Consider the following 19957-nt stretch of genomic DNA (forward strand, 5'->3'; position numbering starts at 1 on the left):
CCAGTGGAATTGCAAAAAAATAGTTTTCAAACAGGTTTTCTGCATTTCTGCAATTTAATCAACCAACAAATTCTTTATTTATAGCATTGGACTTGGTTCATAAGTCTTTGTGTAAGAGTCATTTAATGTGTAAATATGTTGACATTTTCCCACATTTTTCTCCGGCATATGATCTGAGCCCCATCGGGTTCTCCTGCGGATCAATGGCGCTGTCAGTCCTGATTATCTGTTTCAGTTGTTTTCTATCTGGTGTGAAGGACACTGATCATCACATAGTGTTAATAACTGTATTAAATGCCATCTTGCATTACAGCACTTCAGCTTGAGCGGCCAACAGATTGATGAGTAATTAAAATGGTGTTATATTACTGACAGAATTGTCATTTCACACGACAGGGATTTAATCGTTTGTGTTTCTTTATTAATGAAAGACAAGCAGAATAGAAAAATCTGTGTGAATTGTTCATAAATCCATTTTTGTATACAAATTGTCACATTAAATTCAATTTGGCAATTTATGTATGAATGTACATTTTACACATTCTGATCTTGTGGAAGAAAAAGGCCCGGTTATTTTCCAGGCTTTGACATGATTTCTAAAGAACTGGAGAATGAACGCATCTTAAAAGAAATCATTGAAATTATTGTTTGGATTCATTAAAAAGATTTGACTCAAAAGCATGATTTGTTCATGAATCGAATATCGCCGCAGAATAAACAAAATTCAATTTTAATACTTATTCCTTCAGTACAGTTGTATTTATTTATGGCCTTTATGAATGTAGTTGAAAGGAGATTGAAGCAGGACACCCGCTGGAGTGTTGCAAGCACATGCACTGTGCCATGGGTTGGGATTTTTGTAATGCAGATGATGTGAGACACAGCTACTGCTTCTGAATGTATGAATCAATCAATTATGTGACAGTGTTTGACATAAGAGATCCACATTTGTGTGTGTGTGCTGACAGTGGAAATCCTCCCATAATTATGCCGATGCATTGGGTTTTCCTTTCCCGCCAGCAACAGAGACATTGATTTAATGAAGCTGCAGGTCCACGTGCCACATCGCGCACTGTTCTTTTAGGTTGGATACTGAGACGTATCCAGTGACCGTGCTGGAGGCATTGAAACAACTGGCTGCTTTAAAAAATGTGACCAGAACTGTTAAGCACAAATTAAATGTGTGTAAATGCACTTGGTGATATATGTATAGCTTCCACAATTGTAACTAATAGATATCACCATACTTCCCCAGTTAATCACAGTACATTTAGAACAACTATTTTGCTTTACAAGTTTTCTGAAATGTTGTTTTAGTATGCAAATGTACATACTTAAACATTGGATAGAGTCAGGTTCAACATTTTTGTGAATTTCTTTTGACATAATTAGAATTAAGACCCCATCATACACCCGACAAAATGTGATGGCAGGTGCGATGAAATAGTTTTTTGCTAGTTTCAGTCCGACGCAGTTACTGAGTCATGTTGTTTAAATAGCAAATGCACCCGCACCCATCTGTTCACCCATGGGCGTGCTGGTCTAAAAACAAGGTGTTCAGGCGCATTGTTGGCATTACTATTTTCAGGAACTGAAAATGACTGTGCCATTGACCTACTGAAACCTGGTCTAAAGTCAACAGCGCAGTATTTTTTTTAAAGGCCGCTTTAGTAATATGCACCTATAGGCGGGTGCACAACACAAGTACACTCTGCTTATTCCACACTCAGGGATTGCCAGGAGCACACAAACATTTTTAAATATTAAAAATAAAAGGATTCCTCTCTGGAGAAGAGTTCAGTCTTTCCGCTCGCAAATTCCGCCATGGTTCAAGCGCAACTGGCTTTTAAAGGCAATGGGAGATGAGGCTCTGATTGGTTCATTACAGGTTATGCCCATAACACACTCATTAATTGTCTATATACAACCCTATTGGACCAAGCTGATGCACTGATGCACTGGCCGATTTTTCCGTCGTTAAACCAGCAAAAGTGGATTTGGACACTCACTAAGTTTACCTGCGCCATGTACTTCAGACCATGCACTCAGATCGTTAAAATAGGGCCCTCTTTTCAAAATCAGAAATCAGAATTGGGGGTATGGGCATATCAGAAATGAAACTCTCATTACCATATCTGAATTTCAGCTCTGGATCTTCCTCAGTACTTGACACACAGTGATGCGATACGAAAACAGCGTCTTCTTGACTTGTCGACACCACAAATCAAACTCTTCCAGTCTCATCTACAACTACAGTGTTTGAGGGCGGGTCAAAGTAGATCTTGTTCACAGGCAGTCAATGAAGTCCACAGGGTGGACACTATGCAAATTAGTCATAAAACTACATAGGTTTGTAACAGAAAGAGAGAATGGAATTACTGATGGCTCATTTCTGCAGTTCAGGATCGATTCTTTCTTAGACAATAACTTTATTTGTTGTGCACTTTGATCTTTTGAAGTTTTGTAGACCTTTTACACTCACAAACAGCTATGTTACACTGCATGAAAGCTAATATTCAAAAAAGTATAATATGGGTTAAAGATATTAATTGAAATCTACTGACTCAAATAAATAAAGTGTAATAAAATACTTAAACTATGTCTTTTAGATTATTTCTTACCTCTAATCTAAAAAACGACATTTAATGTAAGTAAAATAAACCAAAATCTTAAAACTGACCAGTGCAGTTTTGCCTGAACTCTCTCACCTGATCTTACCTAATCTTTATTCTACTCTTTTTGTTTTCATATCAGGATGGACCATGACTCGCATGGCAGCAGGAGAAGTGGTCACCGCAGCAGACATAATGGGGATGAGGATGGTGAGAGGATGGTTATATTTTGGCAAATGTACCTGAAAGAAACTAATTCAATTATTTTTGTTTACTGTTTTCTTTCCAAATATCAAAATGTACAATTATTTTTACAATATATATATATATACACTTACCTTAAGGATTATTAGGAACACCATGCTAATACTGTGTTTGACCCCATTTCACCTTCAGAACTGCCTTAATTCTACGTGGCACTGACTCATCAATGTGCTGAAAGCTTTCTTTAGAAATGTTGGCCCATATTGATAGGATAGCATCTTGTAGTTGATGGAGATTTGTGGGATGCACATCCAGGGCACGAAGCTCCCGTTCCACCACATCCCAAAGATTATCTATTGGGTTGAGATCTGGTGACTGTGGGGCTATTTTAGTACAGTGAACTCATTGTCATGTTCAAGAAACCAATTTGAAATGATTCGTGCTTTGTGACATGGTGCATTATCCTGCTAGAAGTAGCCATCAGAGGATGGGTACATGGTAAATGGACTGCATTTATATAGCGCTTTTAACAGACCCTATGGCCATCCAAAGCGGCCACTGACTCATCAGACCAGGCAACATTTTTCCAGTCTTCAACTGTCCAAATTTGGTGGGCTTGTGCAAATTGTAGCCTCTTTTTCCTATTTGTAGTGGAGAGGAGTGGTACCGGTGGGGTCTTCTGCTGTTGTAGCCCATCCGCCTCAAGGTTGTGCGTGTTGTGGCTTCACAAATGCTTTGCTGCATACCTCGGTTGTAACGAGTGGTTATTTCAGTCAAAGTTGCTCTTCTATCAGCTTGAATCAGTCGGCCCATTCTCCTCTGACCTCTAGCATCAACAAGGCATTTTCGCCCACAGGACTGCCGCATACTGGATGTTTTTTTTCCTTTTCACACCATTCTTTGTAAACCCTAGAAATGGTTGTGCGTGAAAATCCCAGTAACTGAGCAGATTGTGAAATACTCAGACCGGCCCGTCCGGCACCAATACCCATGCCACGCTAAAAATTGCTTAAATCACCTTTCTTTCCCATTCTGACATTCAGTTTGGAGTTCAGGAGGTTGTCTTGACCAGGACCACACCCCTTATGCATTGGAGCAACTGCCATGTGATTGGTTGATTAGATAATTGCATTAATGAGAAATTGAAGCGGTGTTCCTAATAATCCAAATACACAATAATTAGACGTCTGTGCAAATTGTATAAATGCCCATAAACCTATAAACTAATAGATACATTTGCAATCTAGATGACCTACACAATACAGCATGTGACAATAATAAAGCATATATTTTAATATAAAGGCTAATGTAATAACATTACATTACTGTTCTGTAGTAAGCCTGAATAACTATTAACTGCATAACTGAATCACTGCACTATTATTTTAACATTGGCAGTAGCTTTAATGCACATAAAGCACTTAGCAGAATTAGTTTTAAAACAATTGACAAACTTCTTCAATGTGCCTGAATGACTTGGATATGGATTTATGAATTGCTTTAATTACAACAATCTCTCTTTAGAGTGCAATATGAACTTAATGAAACACCTTCGCTGACAATGAATTAAAGGTGCCCTAAAATGAGTTGAAACAATATGTTAAATTGTCCTCTGATATCTACCTAGAGGGTATGTGGCTTATTTAAGGGCAAAATTAGTCCAGATACAGTTTTGAAGGTCCATTTACAACCCTAGAAATTGTCCCTAGGATGTAATGCTCTGTTTTTGCCTTATTTCATGAATTATGAATATTAATGTTGAGCTCTGCTCTGATTGGCTTATTTCAGCCGCTCACAGCAGTTCTGCTGTTCAGCGAAGCGGCTTTTGACTCCTGACAGTCCTGACTGAACACAGACCGACTGAATGACACTTTAAGCAAAACATCTCAAATGGAGATTGCTAAAATGCAGCTTACTTGTTTATTGGTGTTTTCAGATCATCCGCGCACGAGAAAGAGCTTGCGTTCGTGCGGTTGCCAGATTTCGGTCATTTAAATCCCCCAAACAGAGCTTTTCTGTGAAAAAAACACATCCGGTGTTTTCCAAAGCTTGTCCAATCTGGCAACCATATGCACGTGAGCTCTCTCTTGCGCGCGGATGATCTGAACACACTAATAAACAAGTAAGCTGCATTTCAGCAATCTCCATTTGAGATGTTCTGCTTAAAGTGTCATTCAGTCGACATTTTAGACTTGTCTTTTTTCGTCAACGATATTGCATGTTTATATAACGTTAGTCACAGTGTAGGCTACGCAGTGACTGTGATGTACTCTTAATACAAACATGCAAAAACATCATAGGCCTACTTCAGTTCTCAAAAATATAAATATATAACTTATATTTTTACAAAATGAATAGCCTTGTCAAATGACTGTCGATTTAACTTATATGGTGGAAAAGGTGACGTTTGCTAGAAGGATAGAGTGAACGATCTGTAAGCAACGTAAATACGGTTGTATTTTGTAATACAAAATAATATTACCCTTTGTCCTAATATTACCTTTAGACACACTATTTAGTTTTGTATGGTACTTGGAGTTTCCTGTTGTTACTGTACTAGCATCTTGCGTTATCTAGACAATGCGGGCTCTCTAAGAAACTTTCAATTTAATCAGAAATTGTTTAAACAGCTAGTCAATAAGTGGATAAATGACTTACTGCTTGCAGGAATACAGTTAGCCCCTTTCTTCAGTTTAAGATGCTGAGTGAAGCTTGCTTGAAATGGGCCGAACAAACAAACGATTTGTTGTGGTATCCGATTATAATAAACCTCAACCATGACTGTTGACATATGAAAAGTCCTCACGTCCCCAGCACAGCCTAAACATGACGTGTGTCATGAGAGCTGCCATTTTTGCTATCCTCCAGTGTCTTTACCTGCAGTCTCAATGATTCGGCTTCGTCAGTTCCGCCTGACAATGAACATGTTTGGACAGATGCAAATGTTGGGGTGGTACATATAAATGATCTCCAACGCTTGCGTCACGGTTGGGTTTATGTTGAGAAGCACTTTTTTTTCCCCGTGGTGTTTTTGATTCTCGAGATTTTCATAAGAAATAGGAGGCAATGGTGTTTAAGATTCACAGTATGTGATGTCCATGTACTGAACTCTTATTATTTCATTATGGCAAGGTTAATTCAATTTTTCATTCTAGGGCACCTTTAATTTTGGTAAAACTGACAATCTCAATTTAGAGAGAAAAAACATATATATATAATGACCGAATAAAGACTAGATTTGCTGTAAACAATCCATCTAAAATGCGAACCAAGAGAAACCACCCAACTAACTTTAAACATTTTAGATAGAAAATATAAACACAAAGTCTGTCAAAGTTTACTACATAGAATAAAATTCAAACAGAACTTTGTGCCCTTCATCAGCCAGGAGCTAAGCGGTAGAAAGAAACCTTTTAAACATATATGCATGGAAAGTACCCAAAAAATAACCTTTCTTCTCTGGTAGCGTTAATCAGAATGACAATTCATGTAGAAATAAAACAAGAAAGTGTAGAATGTCAACATTAGGTATTTCTCAAGCATCATTTGACAACCCAAAAATAAAAGGTTATTTTGAAACATTTAGATAAAGTTTAGTATAAAAGTCCTTTTTAGTGAAAACCTTCTTCCTGCATTGAATGCAACACTGCCCTCTATGGAAGGAGGTAAAGGTGACAGCCTACTTCAGTGAATGGGGGATTTAATGGTCATTTACACACAGGCTTTTCATTTTCTGATTTTAGAGTCTGTCTACATTGGCGTCCCAGTGCCACGGAGTTACAGAAGGAAGCGCAGACATCACAGGCACACGTCACGGCATTCCCATGACCGTGAAGGCCGGGAGAAACACCACAACCGTCATGAACATCAGGATCGAGAGGAACCATGTGATGCAGATGATGGGGAGCAGGATTCAAACGAGCTCTCTGACATCAACTCCATCAGTGAGCTTCTCTTAACCAGTTATTATTATGCTGACATAACATAAAAAGTTCTAGTTTCAATCAAAATACAATTAAAGACTACTTGCGAAGGTACTTAAAGTCTGTAGAATGTATGTTGGGGAATCAGAATAAAGTGTTAGCAGATATTAAAGGGATACTTCACCACTTTTTCATATTAAACTGTTATTCCCTTAACTAAAACGAGTTAATACATACCTCTCTCGTATGAGTGTGTGCACTTAATCTCTCTGACGCGCGGTGACGATCTGATAGCATTTAGCTTAGCCCACTAAGCCCAGTTCATTCACTATGGTACCAAACAGAGATCAAGTTAGAAGCGACCAAACACCTCCACGTTTTCCCTATTTAAATACAGTTACACGAATAGTTGAACAATCCAGTATGGTGACACAAAATAAAACGTGGCGCATTTCTAAGCGGATAAAAAAGGAGAACTAAAATGTATGGCGGAATAGCTGAAACATCCTCCCTCACATCTCCCCCTCCCCCCTATTGACAGAAATGAGAGAGGGTGGTGAAGCATCCCTTTAAGCACTCTAATACTTCTTATTTACCTTCTGCAATTGAAGATGAAAAGTAAAGTCATGCACTAACACAATTCTTTCTTCCGTTTTTCTTTGCTTTGCCCTGTTTACAGCAAGATGGTTAAAGTACATAGAGAACACATTGAACACATTGATATTTTTTGGGAATGCAAATATCCAAAAATTGCAAAAATGCAAAAATTTATTTGGAAAATTTTAAATGAAAGGACACTAATATTGCCTCCTATTTGGATAAAGGTGTTATGCGATCATTAGAACAGCAGGAGGCGCTTTTTCAAAAAAACGAGGGGTCTGAGAATGCGGGACTCTGAGTGCGGGCCTGTGGATGCAGGCTCCGAGTCTGCAGCTTCATAATTAATATAATGTGTTTTTTACAGTCTATGTTTTTTTGCATAATGCTTAATGAGTTTGATTGACTGCTGTGTTAGGCAATTAGGTGTCAGACTGTCTCATGACGCAGCTCACGCCTGTGACTTCATGAAGTGTGTTTACCTATTCACTTAGCCTATGATTTGCAGTTGTGTGGTAGAAAAACAGCAGTGATTCAAAATTCTATAAAAAGGACTTTTAAAAAATCGCATTAACGCGAGAGAGAACCCATCCATCCAAGTAAGACATTTAAATTCCAAGTGCAGATTTTATATGTCGTGATAGTGTAGTGGAAAGGTGCGCGACATTAAAGGGGTGGTTCCGTGTTTTTTTTCTAAGCTTGGTTGTGTTTATGGGGTGCAGTATAACATGTACTTCTTCTTTATTTTTACACCGTATTTTTCTTATATTTTCACTTTATTCCACACCGCTTTCTCCACTGTCCTTTGAACGGCTCGTTTGCTTCCTATGAAGCCCATCCCTCCGAAAAACTCAATGGTCTTAGATTGGTTAGATGGCCAAATGCAGTTTTCTGTATTTTTATTGGCTGAAGTGCCAAGCACAGGTTGTCCGGAAACGCCACGCCCCTTCTCATCACGGGCAGAAGTCACATCTGCGGTGACTACAGAGGGTTTATGATGTCACCAGCCCAGGAAGAAGCTCGTTGTAGTCCAAACCGGCCATTTTTGTAGGCAATAAACTGCCATACCTTTAAAAGACAATATCTCTGTTTGCATTGAACTTTCAGCGCTGTAACTTTGAGGATACTGTTTATGCTCGAGCAGCAACATTACACACTAACTAAAGTTAAAAAAGTGAAATCGCATGCAACCACCCCTTTAAGATTTGATGCAATTCAACCTGCGGTTCGAATCCACCTTTTGCCAGACTCGATGTACTTCCTTTTCTCATCACATATCAGATTGGAGGTGTTTATTTTCAATAAAAATGAAGAACATTTGAAAAGTGGAAATAAAGTGCCGGTTGTAACCGCTGCTCATGCTTTGTATGTGGACAGATTGTAGCTAGAGTTTTGGTTTATGTAGTAGGGTCACCCATAGGATTCCGTTAAGCTGTTCTGAAGCGTATATTAGAGACGAGCTGGGCGTTGCCATCTTGCGAGCGAGTCATCGCGTGTCACTCCCGCATAACAGAAAATGGGCAAAAAAGCGGGATGTGCGTGGAGCTGAGGTGACCCAATGACTATAGACTAATGACTTTAAGGCTTTATGCAACGTAAACTAATGAGTTATAAAAAAAAATCACCCCCCTCACAGTTGTCACAAAGGTCAAAATTAGCTGTATAGACAAAAAACACAATTTGTACCAGGCTGTAAACATGTTTTTTTCTGCTGTAAAGTTGGGCATTTTAACATGGGGCTCAATGAGATTCTGCTCCCTTCTGGAGCCGGCCAGTTGAGGAATTGCAGTTTACATTGCTTCCGTATTGACTTCAAGAGAGATCGCGGGAGGTTTCCGCCTGGATTTAACGGACACGTGCACGTAATGGCCATTTTTAAGGGTTAGTTCACCCAAAAATTAAATTGATGTCATTAATGACTCACCCTAATGTCGTTCCACACCAGTAAGACCTCCGTTCATCTTCAGAACACAGTTTAAGATATTTTAGATTTAGTCTGAGAGCATATGCAAGTGTATCACTATACTGCAGAAACTGGCACTTGTAGAGTCCTCAATACTAAACAACCCCGCCAAGATACGGTGTTCCTGCTCATCCATAATGATTCGGATTGTGTTTCAATCTGCCAAATTGCTAAAATCATGTGACATTGGTGATCCGAATCACGAATCAATACGCTGATTCATAACCGTTTGAATCTTTATTTGAGGATTGAAAACAAACCAGGTAGAGAAGTCAATGCTGAATAAAGTCGTACTTTTTGTGATTTTTGGACCAAAATGTATTTTCGATGCTTCAAGAGATTCTAATGAACTAACTGATGTTACATATGGACTACTGTGATGATGTTTTTATTCCCTCTCTGGACATGGACAGTATAGTGTGCATACACTTGCATACGCTCTCAGACTAAATATAAAATATCTTAAACTGTGTTCTGAAGATGAACGGAGGTCTTACGGGTGTGGAACGACGTTAGGGTGAGGAGTTAATGACAAATTTTCATTTTTGGGTGAACTAACCCTTTAAGTCCACAAGACCGAAAGTGCACAATGAAGTGTGCCATTTGGGACATGGCCTTAGTACACTTTACCCTACGTCACCTTAAAGTACGCTAAGTACCCTACATCACCTTAAAAATAAGCGTAAACAACTATAATAACCCTGATACAGTTACTGCTTTAAAATAACATGCATCGCTGAGGATTATTGATGGAAACGTCTGAGAGTTGTTTGAGGTTTTAGACTTAAATTCTGAAGTGAGAGAGGGAGAGGGGGGGGAATCAGCAAAGCTGGAGGAGGAGAAAAACACTTGTTGGGTCATTCATGCGTGTGGCACTTTGCCCTGCTTTAGTTTTCAGGAAAGAGCAACATTGCTGAAGAGAGAATTTCAAGAACAAGAGCATTGCTCACTGGAAGGTGCATATAACATGAGGGAAAAGGCCTGACGGGTTCATCAAAAAGAGGCTGAAACCAACAGGAGCAAGTTGACATTTCAGAATAGTTATTGTGGATGTTTTTCTTTCAATGATACATTAAACATTGGAGTTACTGAAGGATGGAGCAGGAACACCGTATGTTGTCGGGGTCATTTAGCATTCAGGACTCTATACAGTCACTGACGTCCAGTCTGGGCTCTCAGAACACTCTACTGAGCAGCTGCACAGGTACAGTCACAGACGCCACCAATCTGCTCTTCGTCTCGTTTCCTTTCTATTGCTGCCATGTTTTCCTCTTTGTTTTCTCCCAGAGAGTTTCTTTCTGTAATTGTGGTCAGAGTACATTTGGTTTGGAGTTTGACACTGGTAGTTCAGGACCTTGTTGTGTCTATTAGTCTATTAGCAAAACATTTTTGCTGATCAACCATCACTGAAGTCACAAGGTTGGTTGATGATTGTAGGCTATTTTTTAAAGCCTTGTGAAACATAGGACAAGCTTTTTATTTTTTCATGACATTTAAGGATATTAACCCCACAAATCACTTTTCTCTAATGCACAAAAATGATGATAAAATATTTAAATGGTAAAGTATATCAGGATAGCAATTAATAATGCTTAATTTTTGCTGATTTTATTATATAGATTTTTCTTAACTGTATAACATTAATGTGTGTGTGTGTGTGTGTGTGTGTGTGTGTGTATATATATATATATATATATATATATATATATATATATATATATATATATATATATATATATATATATAAACACCAAACAAATAATAATAATTAAGAATAATGATTTATACAAATACATTCAAAAGTAAGATATCTGTTGTATGATGAGCATTTGAGGGAAAAAAATGTAATTGTCATAAAAGTCACAAAAATAAATAGTGGTCCTTAACTAGGCTTATTGTCAAAGCAAGATATAATTTATTATTATTTACTTTTTATCTTGTAATTTGAATATGCAATTGAGCCACACACCAGGTTTAATGAAATTCTCCCATCGCCACTGGATGTAAAGACACATTACTGAGATCAGTCTACAACTGATCTATAAGAATTCTACAAACTTCTATAAGAACTTGTGTTAAACTTTGTTTACATGTTCATTAGTGTCCATATTGGCATAGTTCTACATTAAATACATGCATCTATTTAAATTATGAAACACAATGAAATGTTGGGAATTTATTGGAATAAAAATGTTTCAGGGTCAGTAACTAAAGACTGCATTGTCGATTAATCCTACGGCAACACGTACAGTATACCAACAACCAACCTCGAATATCTAGTGACTCTGTAAAAGTATGATTGAAGTGTATGAGCTATAAATAAGCTGGTGCGTTGTACTCTACTCTGCATTGGCATTCTACAACCACACGTATTTGTGATTTTTACTTTAGGATTAGAAGGATTACATGGAGAAAAACACCCACGTGCTAATAATCCAGAGGAAAAGCCAGATATTGAGAGAAAGGTCACAAAAAGATTGTCATGCTTGAGCTCACAGGCAACGACTTGCACCTCGAATTTTCAATAGATTGCTCTAAACATCAGATTTAATAAGCTTCTGAACAGGTTTTAGTAATCTCCACTTGAATTTATGTGTGTATATATATATATATATATATATATATATATATATATATATATATATATATATATATATATATATATATATATATATATATATATATATATATATATATATTAAGATAATATGTAATATGTAACCTGCACTTGAATTTATGTATGTATATATATATACATATTAATCAATATCTAATGTCAATAGACCTGTATTGATTTAATCAAAATGACTGACTATATATATATATATATATATATATATATATATATATATATATATATATATATAGTCAGTCAATCATTTTGATTAAATCAATACAGGTCTATTGACATTAGATATTGATTCTGGCATTATACATCAGATTAAATTAAGACACTGTCATGTGGTTATTTAAACTAAATCTAGCGAACTAATTCTTTTGATATGCCTTCAAATATTAGTCTCTTTTATGCAGAGATTTGTGCACATTTAGACTACGATATTAATCTTCAAAGGAAGATTATTAAGATACTTATCTTTAAACAATCCTGGGAGATAGAACAGCGCCAAACAAATAATAATAATTAAGGATAAAGATAATTACAAATAAATTAAAAGTATAACATCTGTAGTATAATGTGCATTTTAGGGAAAATGTTCTTAATTTTCATAAAAAACTAATGTCAAAAAATAACATACAAAAATGGTCCTAAAATAGATTTGATTCTGACTTTGTACATCAAGTTATCGGCTGATGCATGACTCGAGTGAAGACCTGAGCTGAATTCAGTGTGTTCTCAGATCTGAAAGCTCAGGCTTTTGAAATCAAATTCTAGTTCTGATTAGATACATGAATTATGAACAAATGATGGCCTCGGGAGCCGTGCATTGTGGTCCTGTCCTGTCATATTCAGATTTCATTTTAGGAAGGTCAGCGCAGGGTCAGTTCAGAGCTGAAGGCAAAACCTAACACCCAAACTTATACGTCATCCAGTTCAATAGGCTTCTGTTTAGTGCATAGAATCAAACTCATTTGTACAGTTATGGTGTGTTGAGCTACAGGCTATTATTGACCCGTTTGCATGTATTTTTTTATTTGCTTACTTTTTCTTCATGCTTAATTGCTTGCAATGGTCCTTATTAAAAAAAAATATTTAGATGAAAGCATCTACACTTTCATTTCAACGTTACAAGATTTTCACATGACAGTTTATATAACAGGTGAAGAAATACACTCTTTACATTGAAAGAGGGACCGAGTCATACATAACCACCCACAACACACTAGCATCATGCAAACGCTGCTGATCAAAAGTTGCTGTTTTTAATTAATTCTTTTACTCAGCAAGGATTCAGTAAATTGATCAAAAGTGACCATAAAAGAATGATTTTACTTTGAGAACTTTCTATTCATCAAACAATACTAAACAAGAAAATGTATCACAGTTTCCACCAATACATGAAGCAGCACAACTTTTTTCATCACTGATAATAATAAGAAATGTTTCTTGAGCATCAAATCATATTAGAATGATTTCTGAAGGATCATGTGACACTGAGGGCTTGAGTAATGATGCAGAAAATTCTGCTTTGATCACAGGAATAAATTATATTTTACAATTTATGATAGAAAATTATTACTTTAAATTGTAAAGAGAAAATTTTTCACAATATTACCGTTTTTACTGTATTTTTAATCAAATAAATGCAGCCTTGGTGATCATAAGAGAAACCATTCAAAACCATAAAAAAATCTTTTCGACACCCAATTTTTTAATGATAGTGTACAGGGAGTGCAGAATTATTAGGCAAGTTGTATTTTTGAGGATTCATTTTATTGTTGAATAACAACCATGTTCTCAATGAACACAAAAAACTCATTAATATCAAAGCTGAATATTTTTGGAAGTTTTAGTTTTTAGTTTTAGCTATTTTAGGGGGATATCTGTGTGTGCAGGTGACTATTACTGTGCATAATTATTAGGCAACTCAACAAAAAACAAATTTATACCCATTTCAATTATTTATTTTTACCAGTGAAACCAATATAACATCTCAACATTCACAAATATACATTTCTGACATTCAAAAACCAAACAAAAACAAATCAGTGACCAATATAGCCACCTTTCTTTGCAAGGACACTCAAAAGCTTGCCATCCATGGATTCTGTCAGTGTTTTGATCTGTTCACCATCAACATTGCGTGCAGCAGCAACCACAGCCTCCCAGACACTGTTCAGAGAGGTGTACTGTTTTCCCTCCTTGTAAATCGCACATTTGATGATGGACCACAGGTTCTCAATGGGGTTCAGATCAGGTGAACAAGAAGGCCATATCATTAGATTTTCTTCTTTTATACCCTTTCTTGCCAGCCACGCTGTGGAGTACTTGGACGCGTGTGATGGAGCATTGTCCTGCATGAAAATCATGTTTTTCTTGAAGGATGCAGACTTCTTCCTGCATCACTGCTTGAAGAAGGTGTCTTCCAGAAACTGGCAGTAGGACTGGGAGTTGAGCTTGACTCCATCCTCAACCCAAAAAGGCCCCACAAGCTCATCTTTGATGATACCAGCCCAAACCAGTACTCCACCTCCACCTTGCTGGCGTCTGAGTCGGACTGGAGCTCTCTGCCCTTTACCAATCCAGCCACGGGCCCATCCATCTGGCCCATCAAGACTCACTCTCATTTCATCAGTCCATAAAACCTTAGAAAAATCAGTCTTGAGATATTTCTTGGCCCAGTCTTGACGTTTCAGCTTGTGTGTCTTGTTCAGTGGTGGTCGACTTTCTGCCTTTCTTACCTTGGCCATGTCTCTGAGTATATCACACCTTGTGCTTTTGGGCACTCCAGTGATGTTGCAGCTCTGAAATATGGCCAAACTGGTGGCAAGTGGCATCTTGGCAGCTGCACGCTTGACTTTTCTCAGTTCACGGGCAGTTATTTTGCACCTTGGTTTTTCCACACGCTTCTTGCGACCCTGTTGACTATTTTGAATGAAACGCTTGATTGTTCGATGATCACGCATCTGAAGCTTGGCTATTTTAAGACTGCTGCATCCCTCTGCAATATATCTCACTATTTTTTACTTTTCTGAGCCTGTCAAGTCCTTCTTTTGACCCATTTTGCCAAAGGAAAGAAGTTGCCTAATAATTATGCACACCTGATATAGGGTGTTGATGTCATTAGACCACATCCCTTCTCATTACAGAGATGCACATCACCTAATATGCTTAATTGGTAGTAGGCTTTCCAGCCTATACAGCTTGGAGTAAGACAACATGCATAACGAGGATGATGTGGTCAAAATACTCATTTGCATAATAATTCTGCACTCCCTGTATAGTTAAGTTCCTCCACACCAAACTCACTCATCCATGTCTTTATGGACCTTGCTTTGTCCACTGTTGCGCAGTCATGTTGTATCAGGAAGGGGCCATTCCCAAACTGTTCCCACAAAGTTGGGAGCATGAAATTGTCCAAAATGTCTTGGTATGTTGAAGCATTAAGAGTTTCTTTTACTAGGACTAAGGGGCCAAGCCCAACCCCTGGAGAACAACACCATACCATAAAAAGTTCAGATACTTGTTTATCATACCTGCATTGCTCTACTCCATTGCATTTAAAGGTAATGCATGGCTTTGCATTTTAAAAAACTATCTTTTGTGACAGTGTCCCCTGCTGCTGAGAGACTACGCCACATCCTCAGAGAGGAAGATGAGCCCACACCCACCCTCTTCACTGAGATGGACACACTGCAGCATGAGGGCGGAGAGATGGAGTGGAAAGAGTCGGCCAGGTGACACAAACAAGATGACACAAAACACACACTTCTGAAGCCTTTTGTGACATTATTTAAAATCAGGGACTTTCAATCTTTTGGCCCCCTAAACATGATCATCCTTGTAATAAAGGGACCTCCATCCTAAAATTTAAAAGACATCTATCTTTTAAAAAGGCTCAAATTATATTCAGAAATATGTATATTATAAATCTAAAATTAATTTCTGTTAAGTTACATTATTATATATTTTTCAACCCACCATAGAAATGTATTGTTAAATGTATTATTTATTTGTTTGTTTATTTAATTTCAATGTAATTTCTATAAATGTATATTATTCAAATGATTTTTTATTTAATCTATTATGTTTATGTAATATTTTAATAATTAATATATTTAATCACTAATATATATTTTTAATATATTTTATTTACTTTAAATACTTTATTTTCTTTACATTTTTAGTCTTATTTATTAATTTAAAACATTTTTGTACTAGAATAGTTTTCCACTAGTTTTCCACTAGAATAGTCCACCTATCCCTCCCTTGTGGCCTCTTCAGTTTGAAAAGCTCTGATTTAAATTATGAAAAGGTTATGTTGAGTGATGCATCCAGTCTAAAATTGTATGCTTTGATGTCATTGCTGTGCTTAGACTTCCAGAATTAATTTATGACATTTACATTTATGCATTTAACAGACACTTTTATCCAAAGAAACTTACAAAAGAAGAACAAAGGCAATTTGTCAAAGAACGATTTCCTGCCATTTCATTTACAAATGTAAACCCCAAAAGGTTTCATGGTTTCATCCATCTGTTGGTACATGAGAAGAAAAGTGTGTTGTCAAGGTCTTGTTGCATCTTCTGTGTGTTGCGTCAGGTGGGTTAAGTTTGAGGAGAAGGTGGAGGAGGGTGGAGAGAGGTGGAGCAAGCCGCATGTGTCCACGCTGTCTCTGCATAGCCTGTTTGAGCTGCGTACCTGCCTGCAGACTGGCTGCATCCTGCTGGATCTGGAGGGATACTCTCTGCCGCAGATAGTGGGTCAGTACACCTTCTGCTCATGAAGAGCAGAAAAAGACTCACAAATTAATCTGGGACTACTGAACTTGAGTTTGAATGCACATCATTAACCAAGTTACCTCCCATGTGCATCAATGAGCCTTGGCCACCCATGATGACCCTGTCGCCGGGTTCACCCCTTTTCCTTCTTTAAACCACTTTTTTTAGATACTGAGCACAGCAGACTGGGAACATCCCACAAGAGCTGCAGTTTTGGTGATGCTTTGACCCAGTTGAGCTGTCTAGCCATCACAATTTGGCCCCTTGTCAAACTCGCTCAAATCCTTACGCTTTTTTCACGGTTCTAACACATCAACTTTGAGGACAAAATGTTCACTTCCTGCCTAATATATCCCACCCACTAACAGGTGCCGTAATGAAGAGATCATCAGTGTTATTAATTTCACCGGTCAGTGGTCATAATGTTAAATATACATAATAAATCTGAGCATTTTGAGACATTGTTGAGATCTAGAGAAGACAGAGTGAGATTACTTTTCCTCAAGAGAAACATTTGAGAAGAAGTAGCCTTCCATTTGCTATTCCATATTTTTTCCATAACAAAATTAGACCTCATATGTTTTCCTGTGTTATTTAAGTATGGATTTGAGTGCCTTTGTCTGTATTTTTCTCCCTTTCACAGATGACATTATTGAGAAGCAGGTGCAGGAGGGTCTTATAGCTCCAGAGATCCGTGAGAAGGTCAGTTTCGTCCTCTTACGGAAGCACCGTCACCAGACCAAGAAGCCGATCCACCGCTCACTGGCTGACCTCGGAAAATCCAGCCCCTCAAGTAAGTGTTAGCTACGTAACCTGTCCCACAGTGACAATCCCAGAATTCCCTTACTCTTTCTGACATTTGCCTTTTCAAATCATTTCCAATGAACTTTTTTTTATTAAAGTGCCCCTTATTATGCTATTTAAAAATTTCCCTTATTTTCCCACATGGATCAAAGGTCAAAAAGTACTTTTTTATATACGTTGCAGCATCACCTAATTTCTCAAAGAGTGAAAACGACTCGTCCGAAGATTCACACTGCGTCCCAATCATAGACTGTAAAAAAATATGGACGTAGTGTCTGTGACGTCACCCATAGGATTACGATAAGCCGTTCTGAAGCTTAAAGTAGAGACGAGCTGGGCGTTTCCATCTTGCGAGCGAGTCATCGCGTGTCACTCCCGGAGAACAGAAAATGGGCAAAGAGGCGGGATGTGGGCGGAGCTGAGGTGATGCAATGACTATAGATGGCGGAGAAATGGCTATCCACCTGTCATTCAAAGTAACCACGCCCGTAATTATGCAGAACTTAAAGGCTTTATATAACGTAAACGATTGAGTTATAAAAAAATTCACCCCCCTCACAGTCATGAAGGTCAAAATTAGCCGTATAGACCAAAACCACAATTTGTACCAGGCTGTAAACATGTTTTTTTCTGCTGTAAAGTTGAGAATTTTAACATGGGGCTCAATGAGATTCTGCTCCTTCTGGAGCCTGCCCCTAGTGGCCTGTTGAGGAATTGCAGTTTACATTATTTCCGTATTGTCTTCAAGAGAGATTTGGGGAGGTTGCCGCTTGGTCCCAATTCGCATTCTATCCATACTAAATAGTATTCAAAAATAGAATTAGTATGTCCCAAATTGTAGTATGTTGAAATGAGTATTCCAAAGATACCCGGATGGTTTAGTATTTCCGGTCCGAATTAAAAGTGCGGATCGATGCGCACTCTAATGGCTGATATTGCCCACAACCCATTGTGAGTTGGACGAGGATTCGATTAGAACTACAAACGCGGATAAAAAGTGTTAAAAAACTACAAACATGACGAATGTGTGAGTCCAACGGTTAAGTAGAGAGTTTAGATAAAGGGGTTTGAGTGTCCAATTATGAGTATTTAACCTGACTAAAATATATTTATTCAGTGTTGTCCACATTATATTTCACCTGCAGCAGCATTGTGAACTTTTAACTTTTAAATGCATCATTATATTTACACTGCAAACACACAAGGAGAGTCTCTGCATTAAAGACACACACATGGCAGATCATCGTGCGGCTACATTTCTCTCCGATACGGTAGGAGATTAAACTGAATGTGGAGGATCTGAACTGTGACGATGATTGAGACGGCAGTTTAAACGGTGACGGGATGCACGTAACTAAGCGACAGAGTCCGTTAAAGATGACGAATTAGTGTGTCCCAAAGCTTGCATACTCTTTTGCTACATACTCAAGTATGTACTTTTTCTTCAAAAAGAGAGTACATACATTTAGGACGTAGTATAAGTAGTCTAATTGGGATGGAGCATCTGTCTCTCTAAACCCCGTCTTTCCGAGAGCTACTCTGCTCTGATTGGTTGGGTGGACCAGGTCAAACTAGATGTTTTTCACAGGCAGCCAATGAAGACCACAAGCTGGCATTATGCAAATGTTTACATTGTTACACATAAATGTTACCGAGGTAAGACTGTAATTACTGACTACTCGTTTCGGCAGTTCGGAATCAGCTCTTTCATTTAGGAGATGATAACTTCATTTGTTGTGCACTTCCAAACTTTGTAGACCTTTTACATTCACAGACAGCTATATTACACACTGCATGAAAGGTAATATCTGAAAAAGCATAATAGGGGCACTCTAATTTCTTGGGTTTCCACCTGTCCTGCCGTCTTCATCATGTCTTTCTCTGTGTCTGATCTCGGGTCTGTATCAGACCGCAGTCCGAGCCCGAGTCCTCGCTCTGGGTCGGGTTTCCACCACTCCACTGAGGACCTGCGAGCTCGTCAGAGCGGCGGCCTCAGCAAACTGCGTGAGTCTGAGCTTCTGTTCTTCTCCCTTCCATAGATTTAGCTACAACTACCTCCAGATCTCTGGAATATTCCATCTTTAGTTCACCCTGGCAGCCATTAGATGTACTTTTGTTTTTTTTAATACGCTTTTACACTGTCTCAAGTTTTGCTACCCTAAATCCTAAAGCTTGCATCAAAATGCATGACCCTGTAAACTGCTGTCAGTGTGAACAACCTTTAACTTCGCATAGCATCATTCACAGACTAATTGTTTGTAGTTGCAACATTTCTCAAGTATGCAACAGAGAATTTTTGCCATTGTTCTCAGGATTAGAGATTATTAGAAAGGTCTTGACTCTGGTTTTTCATTCTTGTTTGTCACGATTTGTTTCTGTACTCTGGGTACTTTAGGCCAGAAAAACAAAAATCTTTTTTCTTGTCTTTAAAGAAAAGGTTCCAAAATAATAAA

The 19957-nt window shown here is 37.9% G+C and overlaps 1 protein-coding gene across 7 annotated transcripts in view; it reads left to right on the plus strand.

Moving 5' to 3' along the window:
* Window positions 1-19957, plus strand: part of slc4a5b (solute carrier family 4 member 5b) — a 56109-nt gene that overhangs the window by 13069 nt on the left and 23083 nt on the right. For 6 of the 7 annotated variants that reach the window (XM_067433414.1, XM_067433417.1, XM_067433416.1 and 3 more), the window contains 6 exons: window positions 2755-2822; window positions 6560-6760; window positions 15530-15656; window positions 16522-16682; window positions 17344-17493; window positions 19413-19508. In XM_067433414.1, the coding sequence (XP_067289515.1) occupies window positions 2756-2822; window positions 6560-6760; window positions 15530-15656; window positions 16522-16682; window positions 17344-17493; window positions 19413-19508 (802 nt within the window). In that variant the 5' untranslated portion in view covers window position 2755. Of the gene's footprint in view, window positions 1-2754; window positions 2823-6559; window positions 6761-10232; window positions 10504-15529; window positions 15657-16521; window positions 16683-17343; window positions 17494-19412; window positions 19509-19957 lie in introns of those variants that run through there. The other variant, XM_067433420.1, reaches the window with a different exon arrangement.

The sequence above is a fragment of the Pseudorasbora parva genome, chromosome 23 (assembly GCF_024679245.1).
Source record: "Pseudorasbora parva isolate DD20220531a chromosome 23, ASM2467924v1, whole genome shotgun sequence".
NCBI lineage: Eukaryota > Metazoa > Chordata > Actinopteri > Cypriniformes > Gobionidae > Pseudorasbora > Pseudorasbora parva.